This window comes from Gavia stellata, chromosome 2 (assembly GCF_030936135.1).
Source record: "Gavia stellata isolate bGavSte3 chromosome 2, bGavSte3.hap2, whole genome shotgun sequence".
Lineage (NCBI taxonomy): Eukaryota > Metazoa > Chordata > Aves > Gaviiformes > Gaviidae > Gavia > Gavia stellata.
The window spans coordinates 44,580,990-44,608,945 of NC_082595.1; the positions used below are offsets into that span (position 1 = coordinate 44,580,990).

At 41.5% G+C, this 27,956-nt stretch overlaps 1 protein-coding gene across 2 annotated transcripts in view; it reads left to right on the top strand.

The window, feature by feature from the left end:
• The window catches only part of ARID1B (AT-rich interaction domain 1B), a 338,897-nt gene that overhangs the window by 271,040 nt on the left and 39,901 nt on the right, over nt 1-27,956 (top strand). For both annotated transcript variants that reach the window (XM_059829656.1, XM_059829664.1), the window contains 2 exons: nt 4,660-4,987; nt 23,341-23,486. In XM_059829656.1, the coding sequence (XP_059685639.1) occupies nt 4,660-4,987; nt 23,341-23,486 (474 nt within the window). The remainder of the gene's footprint in view (nt 1-4,659; nt 4,988-23,340; nt 23,487-27,956) is intronic.

A 27,956-nucleotide genomic window follows, 5' to 3' on the forward strand; every position in this document is an offset into this window, starting at 1 on the left:
CATAAAATTAGGGCCCTGCAGACTTTCAGCTCTACAGGTAACAAATAGAGCAGAAAAATACTACATTTTCACCAGGCTAATGTGATCATTAATAAAATCTGGGAATGAAGATGGTGATATTTCAAAGTCATGTATTTACCTGGATTTAAGTTTTTAATAGCATTTTTCATTTTTAATGAAAGTAATCTGTAATTGCATCTCTGAACACACCCTCTTACAAAGCACAATTATATGCCAGCAATGATGAATATATAATAACATTACCACATTTGCCTTTTATTGCCAAAATAACAAATATATTAAAAATTACCTGGGTTGCAACCACATTCTTAAATTATTAAACTAAAATTATTCTCAAGGATTTTATTTGCTTTCCATGTTTTGTTCACATAGGCCTTCCTCCAGAACACTGTTAAGCATAGGCTGAGTTTGACAGGACTACTTCTTATATATGTGTCAAAGCATTCTGTGACACTAAGCTTCTAGTTTGAATGCTAGATTTCACTATGTGCTGTCCTGAAAACCATTGCTCAAGGCTGGTGTCCTTTCTCTGTAGCGGAATTGCTCACCATAGTGAAGACTGCACCAGTAAGTTTGGGTTGGAGGAATTAGCCCCCAGTTTATGAGAGCAGAATGATCCATTTCATGCATATGGTTGATTTATTTGATTTTCATGTATTTACATGACAATTAGATCTATAATAAAAGTAGAATATATTTTTCCAGGAAGCAGTTCTGTACTGGGGACATAGTCTAATCCTGTGAAGCCCATTTCCTACAAAAATAAAAAATGGCTTTGGCTCCACACTTCTGTGTGTCTGTGATACAGCACAGGACCACACAGTTCAGAACGTTAGTTTTAATTTTGTATTAAATCCCAGCATTTTCCTGTCCCCAAGAATGAAAAAAAGCAGAGTGAGAATAGAAGTTGTTACTGAAAGAAACAGTCTCTTTGGTTTGTATTTGGACAACATCTAGCTTGGGGGCAAATGAAGCTCTGGTCTATGACCTGAGCATCAAACTGCTGCCACAGCCAAATGTCCCTTAAACGCACTCTGGAGAGCAGTCGGATGCTGTAGTCAGTTGTGTCTTTTAAGACTGGGACAGAGAAAAACTTCCTGTGGAACAGTTAAAACGTGTCAGAAATGCATCCCATCTCCCTTACTTTTCCTACTCAATTCAGCAGTAAAACTGTTCTTTTGAGTATAACGAAGAGAGAAACCACTACTGAATATGTTTGAACCACAACCCCAGAACTTCACAGTAGGTTAAACCCCCTTTTGTTTGTGGTAAAGTAATATGAATTGAGTATTTGTGCTTTGTAACCTTTAATATTGGGCTGGTTTCACAAAAGCACTTTGCTATCTAGCTCCCACTGATTTTAATCCTAGATTTTAATTAAAGTGGTAGCATCTAAAGGATGAGATGCCCTAAGTATCTCAAGAGTCTGGACCTCAGAATCCAGACCCACATATGCAACAGCCTGTGGAGTTAAGCCTTAAATATCAACCATATTTGCTGAAGTCCCCTGGTTAAAATAGTTTTAGAGGAATTCAGAACAATACATTCAAATCGTCTGTACAAGGAAAACTTGATGGTTAGGTGTACGTGTAGGCACTTCTAAAATGATTTTAAGATACTATTTTTAGTACTGTGAATCTGACCTATGTCTCTAAAGCAGAGCGTAAAACTAACAGGTAGTTCTCAAATTTCCCTCTTTTCAGCTTGCCTAGAAATGGCAAGATATCAGAGCACTTTGTTCAGCAAACCTGGACAAAGTGGACCAGAGTTTCAGCAATATGAACATCTGTCTTTGGCAGGTTGTTAGTAGGCTTTTTTATATTTTATCTTCATTACACTTTTTTTTTTCTTTCTGATTCCAAATTCTGATCTTCCTGATTTGGTTTTTCTCGTGCATTTGAGATGTCATCTCTCTGGGTACAATTCTACTCTGCTGCGGGGGAGTTGGAATCAAAAACCCCTCGGATATGGAGGGGAGGAGTTGTTCAGTAGTATTGTACAGCCGCTGCTGCCAGGCTTGTACCCACTTGAAAAGTGTGGGCTCTTGGACTTGGCTGCCTGACACGTCCAGCTGATGTGGGCTGGCCTAGCATCTGCTGCATGCATTGTGTTTAATGCTGCATCCATCTGTTTTCTGTCAAAGCCACTGCCAACAAATTACTAATCTATTAGAGAAACATGGAAATAAGATTGCACTCCTCATTCCTGCCAGTTCCTCTTGTATTTTGTTTGGCTTTTATTTTGCCTTTTTTTGTGGTCTGGGAAAGGTATAAAGAATAGGTAGTTCTTGAGGTATTGAGGAAACGCTTAGGGGGAAAAAAAAAAAACATGGAAAAAACATTGAAACTTGTTTTCCTTACTGAAAAGATACTACTTCCCTGTGCTCTTGGACATGTATCCCTGGAGATGAATGATTAGGAGCTATTTTAACTGAGCCACATATTTTTATGGAGAAGATTCCACTGTTTTTTCTGTGTTGTGCTTACGCTGGAGAAGCCAAAGCACGAAATAAGAGATTTTTTTTGTCCCGGTTCAAAATAGCATCAAAACAGCAATAGTATTTAGCTCCTCCAAGCACGCTGCTGAACCATACTTTGTAGACCCTAACTGACAAAACAAATTGGCTTTATGTAAATTGGACTGACAGTAGCTCCCAGTGATTGTGGGTATCAGATCTGCTAGTCTAGGGAGGGAATTTGCTTCACGTTGGGAAGCGGTGTTACTAATAGCATGTACATAAAATGTGTTAACTGGATGTGCGTCATCTTTGAGTGCACGTATACACCATCTTGCTGCGTGACATTTTTCTTGCACAAAGCAACTGGAAAACCATAGCAACATCCAAGTTGTGTGTTACACCTTGAACACTAAGCAGAGCAGCGTGAAACTAATGAACCCTTCAGTTTGTGGTCACAGATGTTGGATCAGAAGTGTGGCTTGAGCAGGTCTCAGCAACCAAAACTCTGGCTAGGGGCGATGACTCCCTGAACAGAAAACAGTCAGCTGCCAGGGGCCGAGCCTAGAGGAGGAGGAGAAGTGACAGGGCAGTCTGAAGCCAGCATAAAGCTGAATCTGGAGCCTTTCATCTCTGTTGAACCACATGTTGGGGATCCTTCTGTGAAGACCCCCAGGCAGAAACTTGGTTTCTAAAACAGAAGAGAATTGTTGCTTCATTTCCTTGGGAAGTGTAGGTCTTACGCGTTCTTGCTGAGGAGAACTTGTAGCAGAGTGAGTCAGTTACCGGGTGGGGAGGAGAGGAGGATTAGCCAAAGCACAGCAGCAGGAGCGTATGAATTAATTATGTGTGCATTCAAATGATGGATGAATATATTTATTTTAAATATAAACAGGAGTTGCATGTCACCGACTCCTCTGCCTGGTAGCTGAGGCCTGAGGAGAGACGTGGCTGATCTCCACGTTCAGAGGAAGAGTTCAAGGGCTGCTGCCTTTGAACTGAGCGTGGGAATATCTGAGAGTAGTCAGGAAACTCTGCTCTGCAGCATCCCACAGGGAGGGAACGGGTCGTGTTTCCACTAATCTGGGTAAGATGGAAATAAAGACAAGTCAAAACTGATGACTGAAGTAGTGTAATGTGATCCGTTTCCTAAAATACTTTTCTATCATATCTTTACCTTTTTTTTTCTCTTTCTCATGCTGCTTGGGTTTGTTTCTGTAACACTGAATGCTGTACACTCGCTTTTTCTTGAGCTTTCAACATGATAGGAAAATGGGCACTCAAATGAGTTAAGCTGCTGCAAGCGGAGCAGTTCGCTCCAGTGACAATGTAGATTGGGGTCAGCCAAGTTTTCATGCAGTCCTTCATAAGGTACCTGTTTGTATTAGCATCTTTGTACTGTTGCTGATTACTCTTGTAATACTAGATTTCCCAGAGGAGGTGCGCTGTAAGCTACCACCCTTTCTGCTGGCATAGCCAAACTTTGAACTTACCAGGAAGGCAGGGTAGGGCAGGAGGGAGCAGGAATGTTTCTCGGGGCCCTGCAGCCACCCTCACCAGTCTGTGCCAAAGCATCTCTGACACAATGGGCAGAATGGTTAGGAACAAGAAGCTGGTGAGAATAGCTTGTTGCTGAAATTGCAGAAAGATGAAGAATGAGAACATGAAATTACAAAAATAAGATTCTCCCTTGAGCTTATGTAATGGGTTTCTTACATGCCACGTATCTCTTTACTGCGTAAGGCGGTTTTGTACTGCGTGCTATGTTGTTAACCCTCTGGAGGCTGTGCTTTTCTGTATTTGCTGTTACCCCATGACATATATTAGGCAGAAAATATTTGAGGGTACATGAACATGAGGTTCATAGGATCATTCAGGTTGGAAGGGTGCTCAGGAGCTGTTCTTGGCTGACCTTGTATTCAAATTGGGGTCAGATATAAGATCAGAGCAGGCTTTATCCAACTGGGTCTTGAAAACCTCCAAGAAGGTAGTCTGCACAACCTCCTTGGGCAGCTTGTTCTACTGCTTGTCTGTCCTCATGGTGAAAAAGTTGTTCTGACTTTGAGGCCAGTGCTGTTCACTTCAGTTCACATGTGTAAGTTCTGCAGCTGCTGATTTCCTAAACAGAAATATTTGCTCAAAAGTTTAATGTTTTTCTCTGTGCTTTCTATCATTTTGTTCAGGAAACTACTCCAGACCACCAACGTACAGCGGCGTGCCCAGCACAAGTTACAGTGGCCCAGGGCCCGGCATGGGTATAAATGCCAACAGTCAGATGCATGGACAGGGGCCAAGCCAGCCTTGCGGTACCATGCCCCTGGGACGGATGCCATCAGCTGGGATGCAGAGCAGACCATTTCCTGGAAACATGAGCAGTATGACCCCCAATTCTCCTGGCATGTCTCAGCAGGGAGGCCCCGGGATGGGCCCACCCATGCCAACTGTGAACCGTAAGGCACAGGAGGCAGCCGCTGCAGTGATGCAGGCTGCTGCAAACTCCGCTCAGAGCAGGTATGCATCCAGGTGAAAGGAGTTTAAATGAGTAGGAATGTTTTTCTTGTCATTTCTGAAGTAGCGGCACTCTATAGGTGTATGCATATGGATTTATACATGTTCTGTCTCTGTGCCCTTATCTCTGGGAGGAGATGGCATGTGGGAAGAATAATTTTCCTTAAACGTTAAGGGCAAAGCACGTTATTGTGTGTTTGAATTAGCCTCTTGAAAAGCATCTGTGACAATGGAGATGATGGGAACTTCCAGTTTGGTTCTTGGCACTGTAGGCTTTAGGAAAACCCACAGAGTTGCAGTGACATGGCGAGTCGGACCTCTGCAACTTAAAATCGATTAGCTGGATATATATTTTTTATCTCCGGTAGAAAGAGGGCCATGTCCTTGGCAGCTTGCCCCTGCCAGAGCGCAAGGAGGCTTATGAAGGTGCCCATCAACTCATGCATTTACTGCCCACATTGTGAGCAGCAGTGCCAATAGCAGTTCTCTTCTACAGGATGTTCTTATTCCTCTGCAGGCATGCAGAGGGGGAGAGGAGGGCAGGCTGAGGGGAGCAGCTGGAGGGGAAAGGCAGAAGGAGGCATAAAAGCAATCTGTAGTTACCTGGAATTGACAACTGCCACTTATGCATCCATAAGAGAAAACATGCAGACAGGATTGTAGAGGTTTGAGCCATCATCTGTCGTCTTGTCTCCCCTTTGGGCAGCATAACTGCATGTTGCCATTTTTGCATGGATTTTGGCAAAGACACTTTTCTGTCCGTGGTTATTCTTAAGATGCCTGAATACTTGCAATGAAATCATATTTTCTGGGAAATTTTTCAGATGAAGTAATTTCCACATTTCCCTGGATTCAAATAACTCCCGGTGTATTTATTTCTGTTACAAGAAGTTCCATTACATTTGAGAATTACACAAAGCTGGTTGCACTGTTCTGGTGAGTGTATTTATGTGTGTGTGTGTGTATTAAGCATCTTGCATTTATTTATGCATATGCATACACAGATGCACATATATGCATACAGGTATTTATCATTCAAGACCAGTGTTTGTGGACACTAGAGTTGCTCTAATTCCAAGATGCAATGTAAAACTAAAAATAGGAAGCCAATGTGTCCCTGTATCTGTTGCTTTCTTGTTTTGCAAGTTTGGAAGGCAGGTGGCTTCTAGTGATAAGCAATAGCAAACTTTTAAAACAGTAACAGTAAATTTAGTGTACTTCATGTTCTTGTTCAGTAAAATAGAACTATGCTCCCTTAAAATAGACCGCACTCCAGCAGGTATCTGTGAACCAGCAGTCTCTTGCTTGTGTTGGTTGTTTTAAGAAACCTGTCTAGTAGGATTTACAAAAGGCTGCTTCTGTCTGTCTGGTTTAGGCTATAAGCTGATAGGTCAGGCACGAAGGAATAAATGGGCCATCACTGCAGCTGCAGGAACACTTTCTTTATAATCATGTAATGAAAGGAAAAGCTCACGTTTGTTGGTCTTTACAGCAAGGAAAGACTTTGTGTTAAGCGGAAAGTATTTGGTTGTGTTTCAATTTACATAATGTGTGGTGTTTGATCAAAACCAAGGTTAAATGATTACCACTCCTATCTCACGCCTTCCTCCCAAGTCAGTTTTGTAAAACTGCTTTTGATTTCTAGCTTTGCCTCACAAAACTGCACCATTTCAGAGCCTTTCCATCACATACTGCCCATTCCAGTGATCCAGCACCTGTGGAAGGGCTGAGCAGTCATGGAATCTCTATTGCAAATACTGGCAAAAGGGCTATTTATAAACTGCAAATTGAGCGAAACCTGTCACACCCCTCTGATGCCAGGGGGTTGCAAGCACACTGTTTTCCTCTTTGATCTCAAGTTAACTGTAGGGGAGAAAGTGTAATGGCTTTTGGCTATTCCTGCAGGTCCTCCACACTTGCATATGGAAGGAATGTACTTGACAGTGATTCATATTTGTGATAACAGAGCAAATCCAAAGAGGCTGTTCTTTTGTTCTGCTTTAGGCCACCATACATTAGGTCGCCTGCTTATCCCAGCCAGTCTGGGGCTGGCGGACGCCCCATGTTTTCTTCACAGCACCCCAACAATGGCAACGCTCAGGCTCCCTTGATGCACCAGCCTGACCAGTACGGGTAGGTAGCGGTGTAAACTGGACTGTGGGACCTTTGCAATTTTTTTTGATGTTTATGGACATGCCATCTGGCTGCTGAAGGAATATAAAAATCATGTGAAAGATACACAAATACTTGCATCGTAGAGGGGATTTTAGGTTTTTGTTTTCTTTTTACTAATGCCCCTGTGACAGTATGACGAAAATCTGCACGTCACTCACTCACACACCTGCATGGCTCATGGCATGGCTCTATTTCCTTGTGTCTAAGAGGGAAATGAAGAACCTCATCACTGAGAAGGAATGAGATCCCTCCTCCCCCTGACCATCATTTTTCTCCCCTCATTGTTGGTGTTCTTGTCTCACAGTGGTGCTGTGCAACCCCATTTTCTTGACTTGGTGGCGGTATTGTCATTGCTGCCTGGGCAGTGAGCTGCAACCCCCAAAGTATGATCCCTTTCTGAGAGGTGGTGTACTGCAGGAGTGATGACAGGGTTTCTTAATGGGATTTTCAAGAAAGTTTATTACACTGTAATTGAGCGTGCATGTGTTGGAAAAATTTCAGTTAGTCGCTAGAACGGTTTTTAGGAGCACTAAGTATCCAGTGCAAAACATTCGCCTAAAATGCAGCTACTGTTTTCTCACCAGAGTCCTTCACACTGTGATTTCTGTAACAATATCCTAAATTACAGCACTGGGAGAAAGTAGCTACACTGGCTCCCAGCCTGTTGCTTCCTCACAACCAAGTCCAGCTTCACCTGAGATTCAAGTTTCATGGACTTCCCTGCCATCATGTTATTTCAGTTGTTACCGCCATAGGAAATCCGTAATACCCAAATTACTGTTGCCTTCATGATTATTAACAAGTTTTAATTACCCATTTTCTGTAGCTGCTTTTGTTTGGTTGTTTTTTTCCTTAATAACATCATTCATAGATGTGCATATGAAAAAGTACAAAGCAAACCAAGAAATTAGAATACAAGTCTATTGGTTCTCCAGTTCAAAAAGCAAAAATTAGTGAGATGGGACAGTACTCACACCATACTATTTTGTCTAACTGCAAAGACATCCATTGTTATATGCCAAAGTGCATGAATAGTGTCCAGCCTTTTTCTTTGAATGTCTTGAGTTTACAAGATTCAGCTGTGGGGTTCAAAAACTGTTAGATGTTTATTACTATAAAACACACCCCTCTATGTAGAATTAAGAAGAAAATGAAATGGTTGTGTCAGAGTCATGGTTACACAGCAGTATTTCTGTACAAGTTGGTTGTGATCCCCTTCAAGGTCAACTTGTTGAATCAGTAGCCAAGTATCAATAGGGGAGAGAAATTTGTCTTCTGCTGTTCATCTACAGAATCTATCCTTTACCAGCTCAGAAATCTCATTTAGACATAGAAAGCTGGTTTGCCTCTGTGTTGCCAAGCCACACTAAGCAGCTGTGTAAAATGAATTTAAATGGCACACGTCAGAATAAAATCACTTCCACTGGGGCAGAAAATCAATGTTCGTTAACCAGGGCTGGATGATCAAGATCTGAGTGTCAGCAAGTTATACCTCGGTATCATCCTCAGTGCAGACCACCACCCTTTTAATTAGAGAAGATAAAATCATATAAATAAAAGTGGTGGCTGTGGAAGATACTAGGTTTACACCATTTGAATTAGCCTTTGACCTCACCTTGAGGCCTGCTTTATGTTAAGTTTAGATTAATTTCTACAGCTACGTAATACCTTCTTCCCTAGTAACCTGAAATCTTACGATGCACTAGTCTGTCTTGTGCATGCAGGCCAGTGTTTCCCAAATGATATCTAGCATGTCAGGCTAGAGAAAAGAAAGGTGGTTTTAAGACCTCTTTATTGAACCGGCAGTATCTGTGGTTTCACACTACCCAGGATGTTTAAGCTTGGTCTGGCTAACAGTTTACAGCAGTCGATACTAAATAACTGATACCCTGTACAGTAATTCCCCTTATTTTCAGGGAGACAGTGTGAAGGAACTGCAAAACAGTGTTTTCCTTTTTATATCTGTCTTGGTCTCAGCACACCCACTGACTGGTAAGGACTGTATCTTGAAGACCTAATATATCCACTGAACTCCAAGGAAAGGCTTCTCATAACTTCGGTTGGTGTTGGTCAAGACCCCAAGGGCTGGTTCTGCTGCTGGAGGTTAGAACCTAGCAGAGGCCTCTGAGGACCAGGTGGCTGCAAAAAATGAAGTCTTTTATCACACTGTAGCTCTTGGAACAATAGATGTATTTATAGTGATAGATAAGTATTTACGCGTGTACAGACCTGCGACACAGTAAGCCTTCAGTAAAAGCAAATGAGGTTTAAGCAAATGGTTTAAGCAAATGAGATGGCATTTTCCCTGTTGATGTGAAAGGCAGCGGATGTAGCCAGTATCTTCTAGTACCAGCCAATTTTGAGTTCTTCAGTTTGTAGATGCCCAACTTGAAACTTTTCAGGACTACGTGTTCACTGTGAGCTTTCGTTTCCTCCAGTAAGTGCCCAGTACCCACTTTTGAAAATTGATTATTAGGTTGACACCTGAAGTCAACAGATGTTTTTGGAGCTAGATGCTTATCATCATCATTTTCAGCACCTCTCGTGCTAGCAGAGAGTGTCATTTTGAGCATGTCTTCTTAGCAGTTGAAAGTGTGACTATAGTATATGGGAAGGTAAAAACGTAGTTGCGAAATAGCTGGCTTACATACTGTTAGCAGTGCGGCCTTAGGAAGACATAATGCGCTACTTGCTGGCTGTAAAATACGCATCCAGCTGGATGCTAAAATGAACCTCTTGCTAGTGCAACTACAGTTATCAGTACTTGAACTAATTACTATAAAATGAGTTTTGATGTGCCTACATGAGGAGCAATCCTGCCTTTGAAGGCAGCGTCTTTGACCTCAGTGTTCTGTACCTTAATGTGATTCTGGGGATTGCGTATTGCAATTTTGTAAATTAAAGCTTTTTTTTTTGTAGATCAAATGAATTTAGAACTCAGTGTCATTGATTTTAGAGGAGACGATTTAGACATAGTAGTTTATTAAACTGAGGAATTGGGATCCAGCTTAGCTATTTGCAAGCTCTGGCCATTTTAAATCCTGGTCATTGGGTTGCTAAATCGAGGTGGATATTTACATTATCGTCTGCTGCTCCCCGTGCCACCTGAGAAATGGTGTTCAGTCTCTATAGTGATGTGTGGTGTTGCATTGCTTTGACATACTTCGAGGCACTCTAGAATGTGGTTCTGATTCTAAACTGCTTAGCAGCTGGTTAGATACTGCAGTCTCATCGTGGTGAGGTCAGAAGAATTTAGGTAAGTTTTCATTCAGTCCTAAAACTGATCTATAAAAGCTGCACTGGTATTAGAGAATTTCTGTTGTACAGAGAAACGGTTATAATTAGTGTCAGTGAGTTTAAAATGTGCATTCTATGCGTCTTCTTTTTAGTCTGTGTGTGTATACATGCCGATACACGCTTGCACACATACAGGCAGACTAACCTTCCATCAGCATTTCTCTCCTGCTATGTATGTATAATTCATATGCCATGTCGCTGGTGCCAGCAAAGCACTTTTTCCGTATTATTTTCTCCAACAGCAGGGTAATGCAGCAATGCTGATGGACTAGAAGGTACTGGTGAGGAAATATAGTAATGGACATGGTGCATTAAAATGTCAAAAGAAAAAAGAACAAGGCGGAAATGGGGAATAAATTTTTTAAAAAGAATAATAATATAAATAAAAACCAGAACTCTTTTAGGTGTTTTGCATCCTAGAGCCTGTCAATTTCTATGCAGTATTTTCCAGTCTGGCCCTTTTGATCTTGAAACTTGGGTTTAAAATTCTAATTGTGATTTTAAAAGCTGCGGTTATGTAGCAGGAAGACTTGAAGTGCTACAGTAAAACTTACCGTCTTTAATCCCTGGAGAGAGTATATATTTTCCATTGTTTTCCCTTTTCCCCTTAAGCTTGGAGGTGCTGTTTTTCTCTGCTGGGAAGTGCAGTGGAGTGCAGGAAGGTTAAGTACTCATTCAAGTCTCTTTGCTTATTCAAACCAGGCTACTTCTAGATGAAAGGCTGCCAGCTGTGAAATCCCCAAAGTAAACTAGGCTAAGATAGGACTGGTAGCCATAATTGGAGCCAGTGCCGGGTACGTTATCTGCTGCCTTTGAAATAAGCCCCTAGCAGAAAGGCTCTTTCTGCTGGGTCTTTTATTTAACATTCAGCCACAGGGAAGGAGTTACTCCTGTTCAAATTCAGGCCATTCACAATCCTCCACTCTCAAGGTGTCTGGTCATTTCCCCTCTACCCCCTCTCTACCCCGCTCCTCTGAACACTCCCAGACTTGGGCTTTCCTTTAGGCATCCTGATGCATCACCCTGAAATGAGCCCCACTTTGCTTTCTGTTAGTGCTGTTTGAATATCCAGGCAGTACATTTCAGTCCATGAAACTACATTTGGCTTCCAAAATAAAAAAAAGTCCACATACAGTTTCAGCTGGATGAAGTGGTGCTGTACTGCTTCTTGTCCTAAATGACTGTATAGTGCTTCTGTGAACTCCAAGTAGCTGCTGTGCTTGCTCCACCTGAGGCTGGCGGTGTTTCAGTAACGGGTGGGATATCTTCTCTTTGCGCCAAGTTTCTGTGTGATTTGAGGGGTTAAAGTCCAAATATTAATGCTTACTGTAACTGTAATTTCTAAGGGAGCTATTAACCGCTATTGACATACTCTTCTTCGAAAGGACCCACGCTTCTTCCCTCTTCATGAGAAATAGTCATTTATATCAAGCTGATTTTTTTATTCTTTCTTTTTTTGAAAGGGCACTTCCTTTCCTCATGTTTTGCATTTCAAAGCAGAACCATATATGGGTTTTTTCTACAATGTATTAGGAGGGGTGCAGTACAACTTAGCTTGTATGTATTTATTATAGTAAAGGGAGAGCTGGAAGTCACACTTCTGTGATTTTTTTAAATGGAGATGCATTTTGTAGATCAGCTCAAAATTGCTGATCAAATCATGTAAGGATTGGAAGAAACTTTACATGCTGAGCCAACCAAATCCATTTCTTGTGGGAGACTAAGAGAAATATATTTTTATGTGGAATTTTTTTTTTGCTAAAAGGTAAATCCATCATTTTGGAGCCCTGGATGTCACCATGCTGCAGAGCTCGTGCAGGCAACCAGTGATTTGGGGAGGCATTTTTTTTCTTTTTTGGTTACTCATCAATCAGGTAGACTGCTGTATGCTGTTCATGCCATTAGAGATTAACCACAGACCTCAAGAGTCCTACTCCTTCCCTCCTTCTGAGAGTAACCATTCTTAAATTGTGAAAGCAGGAGTATGTTGGGAAGGAAGGGTGATTTTCAAAGTCAAGAATAAGAACTTTCTTTCATCTTAGAGAGACTTCTAATTCGATTATTATTGTGCCAGGATTATATTTGGCTTGATTTGGTTATTTAGGAGAGCTGTTGCCCTCTATAGAAGTACTAATTATTTTGAAACAAAATTGCAGTGTAGGACTCTGTGTAGTTTATCAACAGTCTGCCGCAGAGTTGGATGTTACATAGAAATTCTGTACCTCAAAAGGTGACCTTTAGGACATTAAGAATGCAGTACTTCATTAATTGTTATTGTATAAAAGTAAAGAATAAGGGAGGACTTTAGATTTGAGTACTCTTTCTTGGGTGGCAGGAAATGTTTCAGATGAGGAAACTGGATTTTCAAACTGTCTTTTTGCCTATTAGACAGAAGATCTGCTAGTTTAGATCACAGAACTAGTCAGAAAAAAAAAAAAAACCAAAAACACCAAACTGGGAGAATAGCCATCTGTTTAATGGGACTTGTGAAGAAAGCTAATTCTGTGATTGCTCTGTGTGATTTGGCACATACATTGTGCAAGTACAAGACTGTGACTGAACAGCCTAAGATTTTTGTGACAGAAAGGGGGAGACATAAAAAATGGTAGGGGGATTTCAGGTTTTAGAGCAGTTTTAAGGTTTTAGGTTGTTTTACAATGGTGATAGTTGAGAGAAAATGAAACAATTTTTTTTTAACAATGCTACCTGGGGAAATATGAGTGGGAAGAGCCCTTCACTTTATTGATGGAGTTCAGATGGGAGCGTCAGTTCTAACTGGACATATAAGTAACCTTGTAAGAATCATATTAAATAGTAACGTAACAGCAATAAGATTTTTTTCAGTGATGGCCAGCAGTCTCACTAACACATTAAACGCCTGTTGCAATTGTCACAGTAGGTTTCAGGCATCTTCTGAGCCAAAGGTGAAGAAAAGAGCCAGCTGAAACCATGCTGACATGTGCACCACATTGCTCTTGTGAAACTGTCTGGAGTGCCAAAGTGCCGAGACTGATGGTAATAGTGGTAGTAATAATATTGATAAACATATAACAGCTCCAGGCTATTGGGCAAAGACAGGTAAGTGAAAATGTGTCTGTTGGGAAATCCCTTTAGAGAACTTCCTCGTCATGCTGCTGCACATGCACAGTTGCATTCAGTGTGCTGTCAGCCAGATGACATTTTACTATGAAAAGATACACTGAAGAGCTGGCATGAAACCATCAGGATTTTATTAGATTTTCAGTTGCTTGCCAGCATAGTGAGCTCCGTGGAGCTGCAGTGGTGCTCAAAAGCAGTGCAAGGACGTGACTGAACATGGTAAGAACGTGGTGAGAGGCGGCAGGAGGTCCGCATCCCCAGGTGGAAGAGGAGGGAGCTCAGGGGTCGAGCCTTTCCCGAGGCAGTGCCCCAGCGGAGGAAATTGAATTAGTGAAACACGCAGTGTGTCCTTAGCTTCCTGTAGCTTTTTAGCACCATGCTTTGGTGACCTCCTGGCTGTTCGTGTGCTGGGAACAGACTCTTACCCACTTTCAAGTAATCATTCTGGGAGAGAGTTCATAGGGCCTTCTGTCTTTTTAATACAGCTATTTATAAACATGCACAAAAATAGAAGGTGCGTAGTGAGAGAGTCATATGAGTCATTCCCATTTTGATACCGAGTCACACCGGACTAAATCACCTTTCTTGGCGTTCTGGTTCAGATTGACTGCATCATGCCATACAGGGCAAATTTCTTTTTTTGCCACAAACCCAGTTCATGCATGCTCCTGCTTGCCAGACAGATTACAGCAGCCCTCTTTTACCCATCACACACTCCACATGGGCTAAGAAATGTGTCTCCTCAGTGCTCAGATATTATGTCTGATGGGGACAGGGTGCAAACACCTGCCGTTAGAGTTGCTGTTCAAATCCACGTTGTCAGGAAGGTAGGCAGGGGTCAGTAACAGCGGAGCTTCGATGGGACTACAAGCCATTTGACTTATCCCGCTTTTCAGTAGTCCCGTGTTTTCTGTCACACAGCATTATATCGTAGTTATCCAGTACAGGTTGCACTGAGTGCAAAGGGCTTAGTTTGTTCTTATACAAATGAATTCAAACATGGAGGTCTTGCTGCACTTGTAAGAATGCTGCGCAATAAAGGCATTTCAGGGAATCCCTGTGGGTTTGAAGACTGGTGACCAAATTCTGTGGTCACTCTGTAATTCAGAACAAAAAAACTTTAACTAACACAAAAGGAGCTTTATAAAAACAAAATTAAATAGTTGCAACCTAAAACCGAATCAAACAAAAAAAACAAACAAAAAACCACGCAAAAAAAACCCCAAAAAACCCTACAGTATTTCACTAAATATCCTTCATGTTTTTCAGTCACGCACCCTTATATCATTAGGATCAAATGAAGTTAAGGATTTATTTTTCTGCTGGCTTGTGCTATGTTTTCCTCACTGTATTCCACTACTTAATTATTCTTCTGGCCATATTTTAGACCGTTATTAATCTTGGATTTCTTCCTCAGTTCTTGTTATCTGTAAAATGGGATAGGGAGATGTATTCTGATCTCAGCATGCATTCAGCAGTACGAATGTTGTGTAGTTGTGTTGTTATTAGCATCAATACTCACAAATTACACGTGCCTCTTATGTTGCTCTTCCAGTGTTTGATGACACTCCTGCGTTTTATTGGGCTTTAAATGACTACCAAGTAGGTAGCCCGTCAGGCAGGTGTTTTCACTGGAAAAATGGTTAATGCAATGACAATAGCATGTAAACAAACAATAAGTTTTTCTGGCTGCTTTTCTGAAGGGCTGAGCATTGAATCAGCCTGGTAGGAACAACTAATTTTCAAGTTTCTTCGCCCTCCTTGATTGTTTCTTAGTGAAATCTAAGTAATGGTGATGATGCTAAAGGCACAAGTATTTGTGTAATCAGAAGAAAAAGAATATATTTAGAAAGGCTATTTCTGTTATTCTTCCAAAAAGTGTCATACACAATAATCCTTAGATCAGCCAGACAAAGAGAACAGGCAGTGTGCTTGGTCAGACTGCAGTGGATTACAAGGTGATGTGCACTGTCACGTAATTATGATGCTAGAAAATTATTCCTCATTTTAGCATTGGCATGTTGGGAAGAATAGTTTGGTGTTGGTTCTGTGTGCCTGATATCAGTAGAAACCCCCCCCACACACACCCCCCAGTACAAATCTGTATGCCTTTTCATTTATGTTTCCTAGTGTTTTGTCAGTGTCAGTGCATTTCAGAGCTGTGGCCTCCCCTTTTCACACATGCACACAAACAAGTATAAAATTTTCTTTTTCTTTCTAACCTGAAAAATGGGAAAAAATCTTGTGGCAGACCTAAAACCTGTCACATCACCAACTTTCATGGTTGCCTTTTTAAAAGTTCGTTATTGCGAGTGGCAAGCTCCCCCACTGAACAAAGGAGGAAATGTAAATCCAGGTTAGTACACTTACAGTAGCAGCTAACGAGAGGGGGATACTTAGCTTTCAGATATAGTGACGTTAAATTTGTTTGTTCTATTTACATGGGAACTGCCTTTAATGCCATTTTATAGCTGCTCGAGCCAGTATTCAGATCTTGTGTGTCTTGGCCTTTGCTAACAGCTCTGACGCACCAATGAACTTCCAGTCAGAACGAAGTAAGCAATGTTGGGGTTTATTTTCCCTTGCTCTCTGCTCCCACCTCCAGTTCTCCCATATTCCCTGATGACAGAAACGATTTCACCTCTCCTAGGAAGCCCATAATGTAGCAAGAAGGAAAATCCATAACAAAAGAGCATATGTATTTGCATGCACACAGTTATGTGTAAATTCTCCAGGGAGAAAGCATTCACAGGTCTCAGTCCTGAATTACTCTCATTATAATAACCCATTTGGTGTCAAAGTATGACAGATTATAAGCGCTTAAGGCTAGTCCCAGCTCAAGATAGATTTAAATAAAGTACTTCTGGTTATTGTGCAGGTCAGTGTGTTTAAATAACAACCCCCCAAATCATACTTTGACATTTAAAAGAGAGAGGAAATATTGTCATGCTGCAGACCTGGCACAGATAAGCACAGGGCAATTTGGTCAGTACACTGTGATTTGTGAGCACAGCCTAACGCAGTCATTTTCACAGTTTGTAATCAAGTAGCCATCTTAGCAGTGTGTCAGCATTTAAAAAAAAAAATGTTCCTTTTAAAATGTTTACACAAATTACTCCCCTGAGGTGCTGCAGTGCATTTGCTGCAAAACTGATGTAGGTTAAAGATCTGGAGCAGAAATTACAAACTTCCATGAGCTTGTGGGACTTCTTGTTTTCAGCGGCCAATTGCTCAGGTGGCCAGGTCACGGTAACAAGATAATTTTTCAGGTCCAGTGCCTGGGGCAGGATAACTGGGAGAAATCCCTGTGTTCCCTGAGGACTGTGGGAAGTGTCAGGAAACACAGTGCAGAGGTGCCTAAATAATAATCGGTGCAAGCTTGTGGCCACCAGCATGTGTGAGGTGTGACTCAGTGGCAGCTCTTCCCTACCTGGGCTGTGTGCCCCAGCGCAGCTCTCGTCCTTGCAGCACTGCTCCTTCGGCATTGCCCCGCTATGCCACGCTGCTGGACTGGGGCTTGCTCAGCTCCTGGCCAAGGTGGCCGCCTCGGAGACTCATGGCAGCGCGCACAAGCAGAGGAGCTGCAGGAAGGCACATCTCTGCTAGCGCCCTGCTTTTGAGGCTCCCCTGTGAATCCCTCCCTTTCTTCAGGCAGACCTGGCTGAGAGGCTCCACATTCATGCTGGAGGGACCTTCCCTGTGTTTACCCTGGGAGTAGCAGCTCTCTGTATGTTCCTCCCTGCTCCTCCTTCTGCACCTCTGTTTCATCTCCCTTCTCCAGAGCACCCATCATCTTCCTGGCCCTAAAAACTTTTGGCATCTAGTGAAGGATGCTCCCAACCCTTGTTCATTATTCATTTCTATCTACTCTCCCCTCCATTTCCATCTTTTCTGCCCCAAACTCTCCTCACGTCCAGCCCTTCTAGACTCTCCACCTCTGAACCCTTCTTCTGTTCCCTACATGTTTCCGTGCTTGACTCACCCCTGTGCTTGGGCTGCCACGAGACTCATTACAGAAGCTGGATCATTTTTTCGACTGCATGAAGGGCTTTGCTCCAATGTTACAGGTTTAGGTCGAGAGGAAAGCGCAGAGTGTCAGATGCATGCCAGAAAATCCACAGAAAGTTGTAGAATTTGATCCCTCTGCACCCAGCAAAAACCTGAGCTTTGACGCGTTTCCATATGAAAAGTTGTGTCTTCATTTCTTGTCCTGCTGAGAAGCGTAATCCGCTTTTGTCATTGTCCGTAGCTAAACCACACCTACTTGTGAACTCCGTTCTGTAATTAGTTCAAATTTGTTCAAATCTGAGGAAGACGGCAGTAAAAATCTTAAATCAGATGGCTACACTGAGGAGGTACTAAATGACATACCGGCATGTATTAAATGCAAGGGCTGCAGAGTGACTTCTGTGTAGCCGTCGGAGACAGCACACTAACCTACTAGTGACTTCAGGTCCAATTAAAGGAAGACATCTCAGTATAAGGGACACTGCTTAGCAACTGTGATCAGTCGTGTGGTCCTTCGTATTGTCAGTGCTCTTCTTTCTTACAATTGCTTTGTTCTGCTTTTTAACAATGACCAGATCTCACATGTCATCTCCTCTCTTTAAGTACATGGACTTCTGCATTAGCTCAGAAGACACAATTAGATCTGATGCTACTTGTTTTGCAGAGAAAAGAGATTAAGTGCAGATTAAGCTTCAGGTAGATTGCAAATGAAGGAAAACAAAAGAGCAGAACAGGACCTTCTTAAAAAGGAATGTTTTGAATTTGATCAATTGGCTTTTGGATTCGATAGTACACCAGGCTATCAACCGCACATGAAGCTGACAATCTGGGATCATAGGGTCATTCAGGCTGCAAGGAACCTCAAGAGGTCTCTGGTCCAGCCTCCTCCTCAGCAGGCTCAGCTGAGAGCTCAGGGCTTTATCCAGTTGGGTCTTGAAAACTTCCAAGGACAGAGACTGCACGACTTCCCTGGGGCACCAGATCTACTGCCTGACTGTTTCCATTGGGAAAAGGGTTTCCTTACATCCAGTCTGAACTCCTGATGTTTTAACTCTTGCCCGTTGTGCCTCATCCTCCCGCCATGCCCCACTGTGAAGAGCCCAGCTTCATCTTCTTGCTGACCTCCTTTTAGGTACTGGGGGCTGCTGTTCGGTTCCTCTCGAAAGCTGTCTCTGCCCCAGGCTGAGCTAGCCCTTGTCCTTCAGCCCCTCCAGGGTGAGTGCTCAAGCCCTGACCATCTAAGGGGCCCTCTGCTAAACTCACTCCAGTCTGTCATCATCATCTTTCTTTTGCTGGGAGGATCCAAAACTGGGCTGAGACTCTAGGTGGAGTCTAATGAGTGCCGAGTAAGGAGGGGATGATCAGTTCCCTCCATCTCCTGGCTCTGCTCCTGGTCACACAGCCAGGATGTTGTTGGCCCTCTTTGCTGCCAGGGCACTCTGCTGGCTCACGCTCAGCTCCCTGTCTGCCAAGATGCCCGGGGGCTTTTCAGCAAAACTGCTCCCCCCAGTCAAGCCCCAGCCAGCACTGCTGCAGTGGGCTCGTCCTACCCAGGTGCAGGACCTTGCACTTGTCCCTGTTGACTTTCGTAAGGTTCCTGTCAGCACGTTCCTCCAGCCTGTCTAGGTCCCCCTGGGTGGCAGCCCTTTCCTCAAGCGTAACAACTGGGTCTGGCATTATGCAAGTGCTGTGAATTACTAGATTGTCAACAGAGTAAATAAAGCACAAAAAGCAAGCAGATTCCCCCCCCTTCCCATTTTTAATCTCTTCCATTTGCCAAATACTTGGAGATCTACTTGTAGCAGTAGAGCAGAAAAAAGAAATGTGTAGGCTTAAGTATGGTGCTTAAATTGATAGCATAATCCTAAATTTGTATTAGCCCCGCTGCTTTTTCTTCTTAACAGGGAAAAATATGTGGTCTGGGATCACGGTATTGGAGGAGTTAGAGCTGGAAAACACCTGACAAGTCATCTAGTTCATATGTAACATAGGATTTCTCTGACCAGTACATTTTCTAATGTGTGTGCAGGATTGTCAAGTACTGGGGTTTCCTTCACTCCCTTGGAGGGTAACTGCATCTCGCCGTCAAGACATCTTTCATTATACTCAACATAAGTGTTCTCTTAATTTCTTCCTATTATTCCTAATTATCACTTGTGTCGTCCCTAAGCAACCCAGCCATTGGTGTTTATGTGGTAAATACTGTAAAATCGTATACTTAACTGTGTTGCTTCTGCTATAGAATTCATAGCCGGTCAGTTGAATTTTTGCCATTAGATGTCACTACGTGTACAGCAGACTTATTTTTAAAAGACTTGATTTTTATTTAGCCTCCCAGAAAAATGGAGGAGGGAATTGGGAAATGTAGGAGAGAGTCTGGTAGTATGCTTTGAAACAACTGCTTCTTAAATAGTATGTTGGATCTGCCTTTACTAAAAGCAGCACAGAAGGAAACATAAGATTTTTGACTTAACTCCAACAACCAACAGATGATGCTGTGACCTTAAGCATATATAAATATGTTTAGCAGCTGCTGTGTAACATATTTATAAGTGTTTAGTGACCTGGAGGTTAATCAAAATGAGTTTGGTGATCTCAACTCAGTTCTTAATGGACTCCACTTCATATTATAGCACTGATGCAGCACAATTTGTCACAGTCGGCAGTCTTTACTCAAAGGAGGCCCACTGTGGAGTGAGAATTAAAGGCTGAAGTAATACCTGATTATTTCTCCCTAAAGAAACTTTCCATTCCAAGCCATCATAGAGCAGAATAATATGCAGAGGAGCTCTGTACTGCACACTGCACCCAGTCTCAGGATAAAATAACGTTTACTCTTTACAGGATGTCGCCTTTCAGTGTTGCTGAATTAGCTCACGCGTGCGGCCGTCAGTGCTTTGATAGGGGACCGGGGAAGTACAGAGTTCTGCCAGGGATGGTACTGAGTCTTTTCACTTGCTGGACTCTTTCCAGAGATGGAGAGCTATGTCCGTTCCAAGTGTGGCATTACATGGGGGGATGAAAGGGAAAGGTCTTGCCTTGCCAGATGAAATTTTGGAATTAGGTTCTGCCATTCGGGTCTTTCTGGGTACAGAAGCAATTTTTTTGAGACTTAGGCTGTTTTTCTTGCTGTCCTGGCCGAAGCTAGTATATTCCTTTTATTTAATTTCCACTCTCCGTCTAAACTGGAAATAGTTTCCTACTTTTTGATTTAAAGCTGTTGTACAGCAGTGTGCTTTCATGAACCACAGTTGACATTGATGTCCATAGTGGGTAACATGAAATAGGTTGTACCTCAATTTGAGACAATGAACTGCCCCATAGCTTAGAAGATATACACGCTATAGGAAGTAATAGTATTGAAATATTAGTAGGTCAGGACCAATTTCAGTTTACCTGCAAGGTGTGTCTCTCCTGTGTATTTTTAAAGCAAAAGAAGGATGTTAGAGAGAGAGATACCTGTAGAGACTTTTGTCTTTTCCAGAATCCCAGCCTTCCTCCATAAAAGAACCTTTCAAAGTCTATTACTTCTTTTTTTAAAGTGTAAAAATGCACTTGCATACTTTCTTCACTAGTAACTTTACCCAGTAACAGAAAGATCTCTCTTATCCACCACAGAAATAACTTTTCAGTTAACTGCATTTGTTGAAATATAGCAATTTTCAGCTAAAAAAGAGGGGTGGAGGTGTTTAAGATACAGTGTTTACATAAGAAAAGCTTGATTGTGCGACTGAAATCTTTTAAAGTTGTTGCCAAATGGTGCTGCTCTTCGCTTTTCCCTTTGTAATTTTCCCTTGGAGCATTGCACCACAGTGCATTTTAAATCTTTTCCCTCCACTACTCATTGCAAGCTTCGTAGGGGAAATTATGTTGTGTGGCAGTTGTCTCCTTCATATCAAAAGAAAGCCTTTGCCGCTTTGCAAGAGTGAAGAAAAGTTTGTCTTCAGAGAGCAAAGGACAAAACTGACTTGGAAAAAGATGCTTTATTTAGATAACACGTTCTCTTTTCCTTTGAAGAAATTCACAGTGTGTCAAGAAAAATTAGGCCAAATAGTGCTTTAATGGTCTTCCTCCTGTACCTCCTAAAAAAGAAGTCTATTTCTACCAATTGCATGAAGAATCTGCCATGAGTTTAGGGAAGACAAGAAGCCACTGAAGTTATTCAGGGTTGTTGTTCTGGGGGTTGTCTGTTTTGTTTGAATACTGTGTAATAATGACAAGTAGAATTTATACTAAAACTCTATCTTGATACCAGGACATGCAGTTTTCCCTGCCTGTAGGATAAAATTAAATGCTTTGGGGGTTTGTAAGAAAAAACAGACAGGTACCAAAGCTGTGTAAAGGGGTGGTTGCTTCCTTTCTTGTCTTCTTTATTTGGAAAAACAGCATAAATTTACAGGGGGTACATTGAAGAAACAGGTCTGTTTTGTATTTTTCTGTGTAGGCTGTGATTATACAAGTAAGTATATTTTTGCATGTGTTTTTATCTATATACATATGATCTTATATGTGTAAGTCTATATGCATATCATAATATGTGCAGTCTTCAACTATACTGAGAAAAGGTGGATAACTGTATTATGGATTAAAAGAATAAAAAATTATTTTTGAAGCTGGATCAAGCATTACATTGGGTTATTCTGCTTACATGGACTGCATTATTTTCTTCCTTGTGCCTCAGTTTATCTACAGAATTTGCTAAATCAAGTACAAAGCGTACTTAGGTACTTTTTAGAACTTAAAAGTAGATAAGGTTTAGCCTTCAAAAATATCTGGTCTGAAGATCGTCTCATCTGAAGATGTGGAGAATTAGGTAAGGGCTTCATTCAGGGCAGTTTTTCAGACAAATTTAAGTCTCAGTTATAAAAGCATTATATGCGTAAGTGATTAATTTTCAAAACCAAAATAGTTCTGCTGAGGTTTCTTGTTTCAGCGAAGTGTAGTATGTACATGGGTTTTTGACAGATTGGACGTAGATGGCATGTACAACAAGATGAACATTTTACTCAATGCTGCAGTCACATCTATGGTCACTTTAATGGCGTTTGCTAAATGACTGTGACTTTGGGCCCTAGATCAATACTGGAAATGGGAACATCTGTGTTGTGGGTTTTTTTTTTTTTTCAAAAATGCTGTTTTGAGGAAGAAGAGAAGCAGGAAGTTACGTGTATATAATTTCATTGGGAGTTGTGTGAATGCCACTTTTGGTCACGGGTTATGCGCAAGATAAATGCTCATGTGTAATTGGATTTCTCCTTTGCGCCCTGGGATTGGAAGTGCTTTACAGGAAACAAGGTGTGTGCGATAAAATCAGATACAGAAATCTGAAACAGATTCCATGGTACCCATTTTTCTTCTGGTCATTTCACTTTTCACTGTTCCTTAAGCTACAGCAGGCAAGGATTTCTATTACATGGTCAAAATTGCAATTCACTGAATTTTTTTTTATGCCAACCCTAGGTTCTAATTTTGACTCCTGATCACATTGCTGTCTACTTATAGGATAAATAGTATGAGTTGTATTTTTCTGCTGATTGGTTGTGACGTATAAAGACACTGTATACATCTCTCAAAATTTATGTTCAGTCCAGTTCTGTCTCAGATATACGGTAACTAATTCAAGACTAATAGCTCCCCATGTAGGTAAAATGAACTAATTGCGTGCCTTCTCCTTAGCTATTTGCAAACAATAGGAGATGTACTCTGTGACAAACCACAGCATCTTCAGCAATGAGGTACGTAATGAGACATCGTGTGTGTGCTTTTTCTTCTCATAGGCAAGGCAATTTTCCTGCCATGAATCAGAGCGGTATAATGGGATCCAGCTCCCCCTACACTCAGCCGATGAACAACAGCTCTGGCTTGATGAACCCGCAGGCTCCTCCTTACAGCATGGCACCTAACATGGTGAACAGTTCAACAGGTAATGGTGGGTAACCTTTCAGCAGTGGCCTTCCTCCATAAATCTGCTTAACGGTACCAGCCCTGGGCTGGTGGCAGAGGGATAGCCTTCTTCATTCGATTCGCCCCTGTTGGGTAGTTTCGAAACTAGGCTAAGGTATTCACATTTTTTTGTACAGTAACTCATACATTTTTTTATTAAGTCCTTTTGCACAGCGTGTAGATGAGTACAATGTTTCGAACAGTTCCAGAAACACTCGGGCACAGTTTGACGTAGGTGTTGACTAGCAAGTATATAAGTATTTGTGTGTGTATGTGTCTGCAAGAGAGGGAAGGAGAAAAACCTCATCTTTTAAGAGGCTGCTGTTGCTGTTCAGTGTCTTACTTCCCAAGATTGCAATTTCAGATATTTAATGTGGTACTGGTTTAAAAAAAGAGATGTGCACCTGCTCTGACTCGAAGATGGTGTAAGTTGAGCACTTAAAATAATGACTCTGTTCTGAAAACATAGGCCATATTTACTGTTTCCAAAATTCATATAACCATATATAGGGTTTCTTCATTTACTTATTTAAATATCAGTATATGAAATTTAATCATAGCTTCCTTCTGCAAAAAAAGCATATTCAGTATAGCTGCTGGATTTATCCTTCATATCATGACTTGTGAATTTAGGATTATTTGCAGCTTTGTGTGTGGGTGTGAAGACAGGTGAATGTAATTCTCTGCAAATGTGCTTTATAGTCCTTATTCAGTTTGAACTCCTAACAAGTTTGAACTCCTCCATCAAGATAGTACTTCAGTAAAGATGAGTTCTTTGATTGGCGTGGGGTTGGATGGAGTTTCAGTGACCCTGAAGCGGATCCTCCCAAATACTTATTCTAGTCATGGAGTTTCTGTGCATGCTTTTCTGGTTACATTAGTCCTTTTTGAAATGTTGGGGTTTTTGAAGTTTTTCTGAAAGCTGGATAGGTTGTGCTAAGGTGCTTTGATTTTGCTTCTTAGTTGGTCTTGTTTCTACTTTTGTTTATTTCTTTAGAGATGCCTTACTACTTAAACTGTATCTTACCAAGAGCCTGTGTTTCAGTATCTTCCTCTCTGCCCTGCTTAGCTTGTTTCATTCCTTCATCCTTTGCCTCTTTCCCTGTCTTTCCTCCCTGTCAATTTTATATGTCCCTGCTTCCTGGCAGAAACTGGCCACTGGGAGATTCTAGTGTCTAGTGTGTCCAGAGGGTTCCTTTCCTCTACATAGGAGCTCCTGAGACACTTAACAGTGTCTTATTTTTCGAGAGTATTACGTTACGTTTTTGGTTAGCAGCAGAAACAGAAAGGAAGCTGTTAATCAGTAAGATTTTTTTAAAAGAAAATCAAAGAAAAAGAAAGAAAAGAAAAAACAAAAACAGGTTTTTTCCAGTGCTGTCATGGAAGCCATTGGTTAGTCCAGACAGCACACTTCACTGTCTGGATGAACAGGGAAAAGCTGTTGAAAAGACCATTAGATGATAGCTTGGTTTTCCCCCACCAGAGCTGTCCCAGGTAATATTATGTTTTGTTTGTGTAGTTATGTGTTTTGTCTGGCTTGCTGAAATAAAATTACTTCTGAGCACTGAAACTGTGCTATAAATTTTGTTTTGCTATTAGCAGAAGTAATTTTTCCCCCTTTTCCTTTGGCCCCCAGAGCTGCAAAAATAACCAACAGCAAACAGATGGCAGAGTGCCCTGCCTAAGAAGATTTATGTATTCCTAAGGAATAACCAGTTTAAAGGAAGATTCACAGAGGTTTTTTTGTTCAGATAATTCAGCCATTTGTTATTTCATACAGTGGAAATCTGTTCAATGCAAGGCCATTTATCCTAGCAGTCTTTTGTATGGGGTAGTCATACTCTTTTTATTGTGTTATGCATTCTGAAATATTGGATTTTTAATAATTTAAACATTTATCAGGGTTTTTTCTGCCAGTGCATTTGTGAGGTTTTCTTCTGCTCCGGTTTTATTAATTCAAAGATTACCCAATGGAAAGTAAGTAAGATGAACTGGAGGAGTTCAGTGCACCTCTTTTCCTGTGTGTGAGCAGACATGCATCTAGATCGCACTGTATTGCTTTACACAGCCGGCCTCCAAGAGCACACAGACGGTGTTGGTACAGGGGGAACAAAAAGAGAAAATCAGGTGTGAATATACTGCTGGGAACCCATGCAGTGGGAATGCTGCAGTTCCCCCTATCCTGACTCATCCTTCTGCTTGGCTCAAAGAAATGAAGGGCTGCGCTTAAGACAAGTCTAAAAACGGTACTTCAAATGATGATGTCTTGAGCTGGGGGAGCACTTCAGGGTCAGCTCTGGCCCTGCATTTGATGAGGTGCATTTGATGAGGTGGAGAAGCTGCAGGTGATAACCTGCTTACGGGCTTGAAAACGGCATTTTCTGTGACACAAAGACCAGTTCGGCAATCTGGCTCTTGAGCCTTTTTCCCGCTCGTGTAAAGTCACGTGTAAAGTCTGTCGGCTGAAACAGGGTTCAGTCCGTGTGTAGGACCAAAACTAAACGCAACTGAGTGGCTGCTGATGGAGTCAAGTGTGGGCATTAGTTAACTTGCTTGTGTGCGCTGAGCACGAACAACTGTGGTTTCAAGTAGAGGCCAATGTAAAACTAGGGTAAGCAATAGGGAGCAGTTGGTTTCTTGGTTGTCTGGGTTTTGGAGAGTGCAGTTGCGTTGCCTGTTTTGAGGGAGGAAGGTAGGGTTTGGTTATGTTCATTTTAATCGAATGCAGTTCTGGGTTTTACTCTCTGAAATAGAGGAAGATGGCTGATGCTGTTTGGAATTGCTTTCATATGGTTTTGGAGCTTCAGTACAGCTAGTATAAGACTGGTTTTGCCACACGTTTTTATTAGTATTTATAACTCCTTATTACCAGTTGCTACTTTTTATTCTGTAGGGCTTTTAAGTAATGTCACAATTGAAAGGAAAATCATGTTGCAGTTCTGCATCCCGGTACTTAAACAGTGACTGTGGATCAAACAACAGATTGCCAGCTTCTGCTGATGTAGAGCAGTTTAGGAACACAGAAGTTAGGGCATCAAAGCAGACAGATTCTTCTGATAGAGTATCCCTTCTGATAGAATATCCCATCCATAACAATACCAAAAGCTTCAAGATAAAGCGCCAGAATCCCTTCACAATTATGGAACAAACTGCCATTCAGAAAAATTGTATAACCTCTGCTGCCCTTTTCTTATATGAGTTCACACTTCCCACATATGTTTTAGATTTTTTCCTCTATTTTTTAAGTTCAGGCTTTAAAAATATATATAATAAAAGGACCAACATAAATAAAATAATAATTTCATGCTGTGAGCCTTGTTAATTCTAGTGAAAATTATCATTAAAAATAAGTAATAGAGTTTGGATCTCACAGGTTTCCATACTGTGCTTGCACAGAAACTGGCACTCAGAATCTCTGCTACCTCTGGAGGTGAACAAAACAATAAAAAGTCATTGATCTCGTGACTGCCACAAGGATCCTTTCCTAATTTCACTGTCTCTGTCCTACCGAAACCTTCCGTTTTCTAGGTATTATTGTTCCCAATGAATTTTTAACGTCATAATACTTTACATAAAATGTGAAGTTCCAGGAGAAGTTATTTGCACTAAAGGAATTAAAAGGATGCTCTTAAAAATAACATTAAAAATAGATACAACACTTAAATTTTCATATATTTTATATACATTCGACTGTGTATTTATTTGGATGAACTTCTGATAGAGAAAGCAATCACATTTATGAATGTGAAGCATTTTTTAGAAATCTTAATTGGTTTTCTTTGTTTTGCAGTGTGGTTACATTTTTATTTTTCTGAAAAATGGAAACCCCCATTTATTTCACTGGTTTTTTGCTCTAATGCATATCTTCATGTGAGCTATTTTATAATGCACATTTAGATGAACCTTCTGGAGGATGTCAGCAGTTGGTAACAGCTGAAGTATCCCATCACCTATACTCCAAACAAGCTATGACCATAATCCACTGGTCATTGTGTGACTCTAAATCAAGCCAGCTCCTGGCATAGAGATGTCCGCATCCCAAACCACATGCACTTGCCATCCCTCAGACAAGACTTGGTAGGCAGAAAGGAGGCGCGGCACAGAGGTCCTTGGTGGCCCACTCGTCCCTTTCAGATAAGGTGCCCAAGCACCCTGGGCTGTGCTTTTCCCCAGAGGGGGACGGTCATTCATGGCAGGACATTAGGCAATGCTGTTGTCCCTCTTCCATTTTTCCTGTGTGCATAAAAGTAGTGGCGATCCTATTGCCAAGTCCATGAGTCACTAATTTGCTGCTTTTTCTTTTTCATCTGTTTTTTTTCAGAGGGAGAGTGCTAGGGGTGGAAGGGAGGAAGGAATGTCTTGCAAAGAATGTAGTATTCTGTTTTGTAGGGTGTGATTTGTTATTGCACTAGCAATAAAAAGAAAAACAATGTTTGTGTATTGCTGCTCC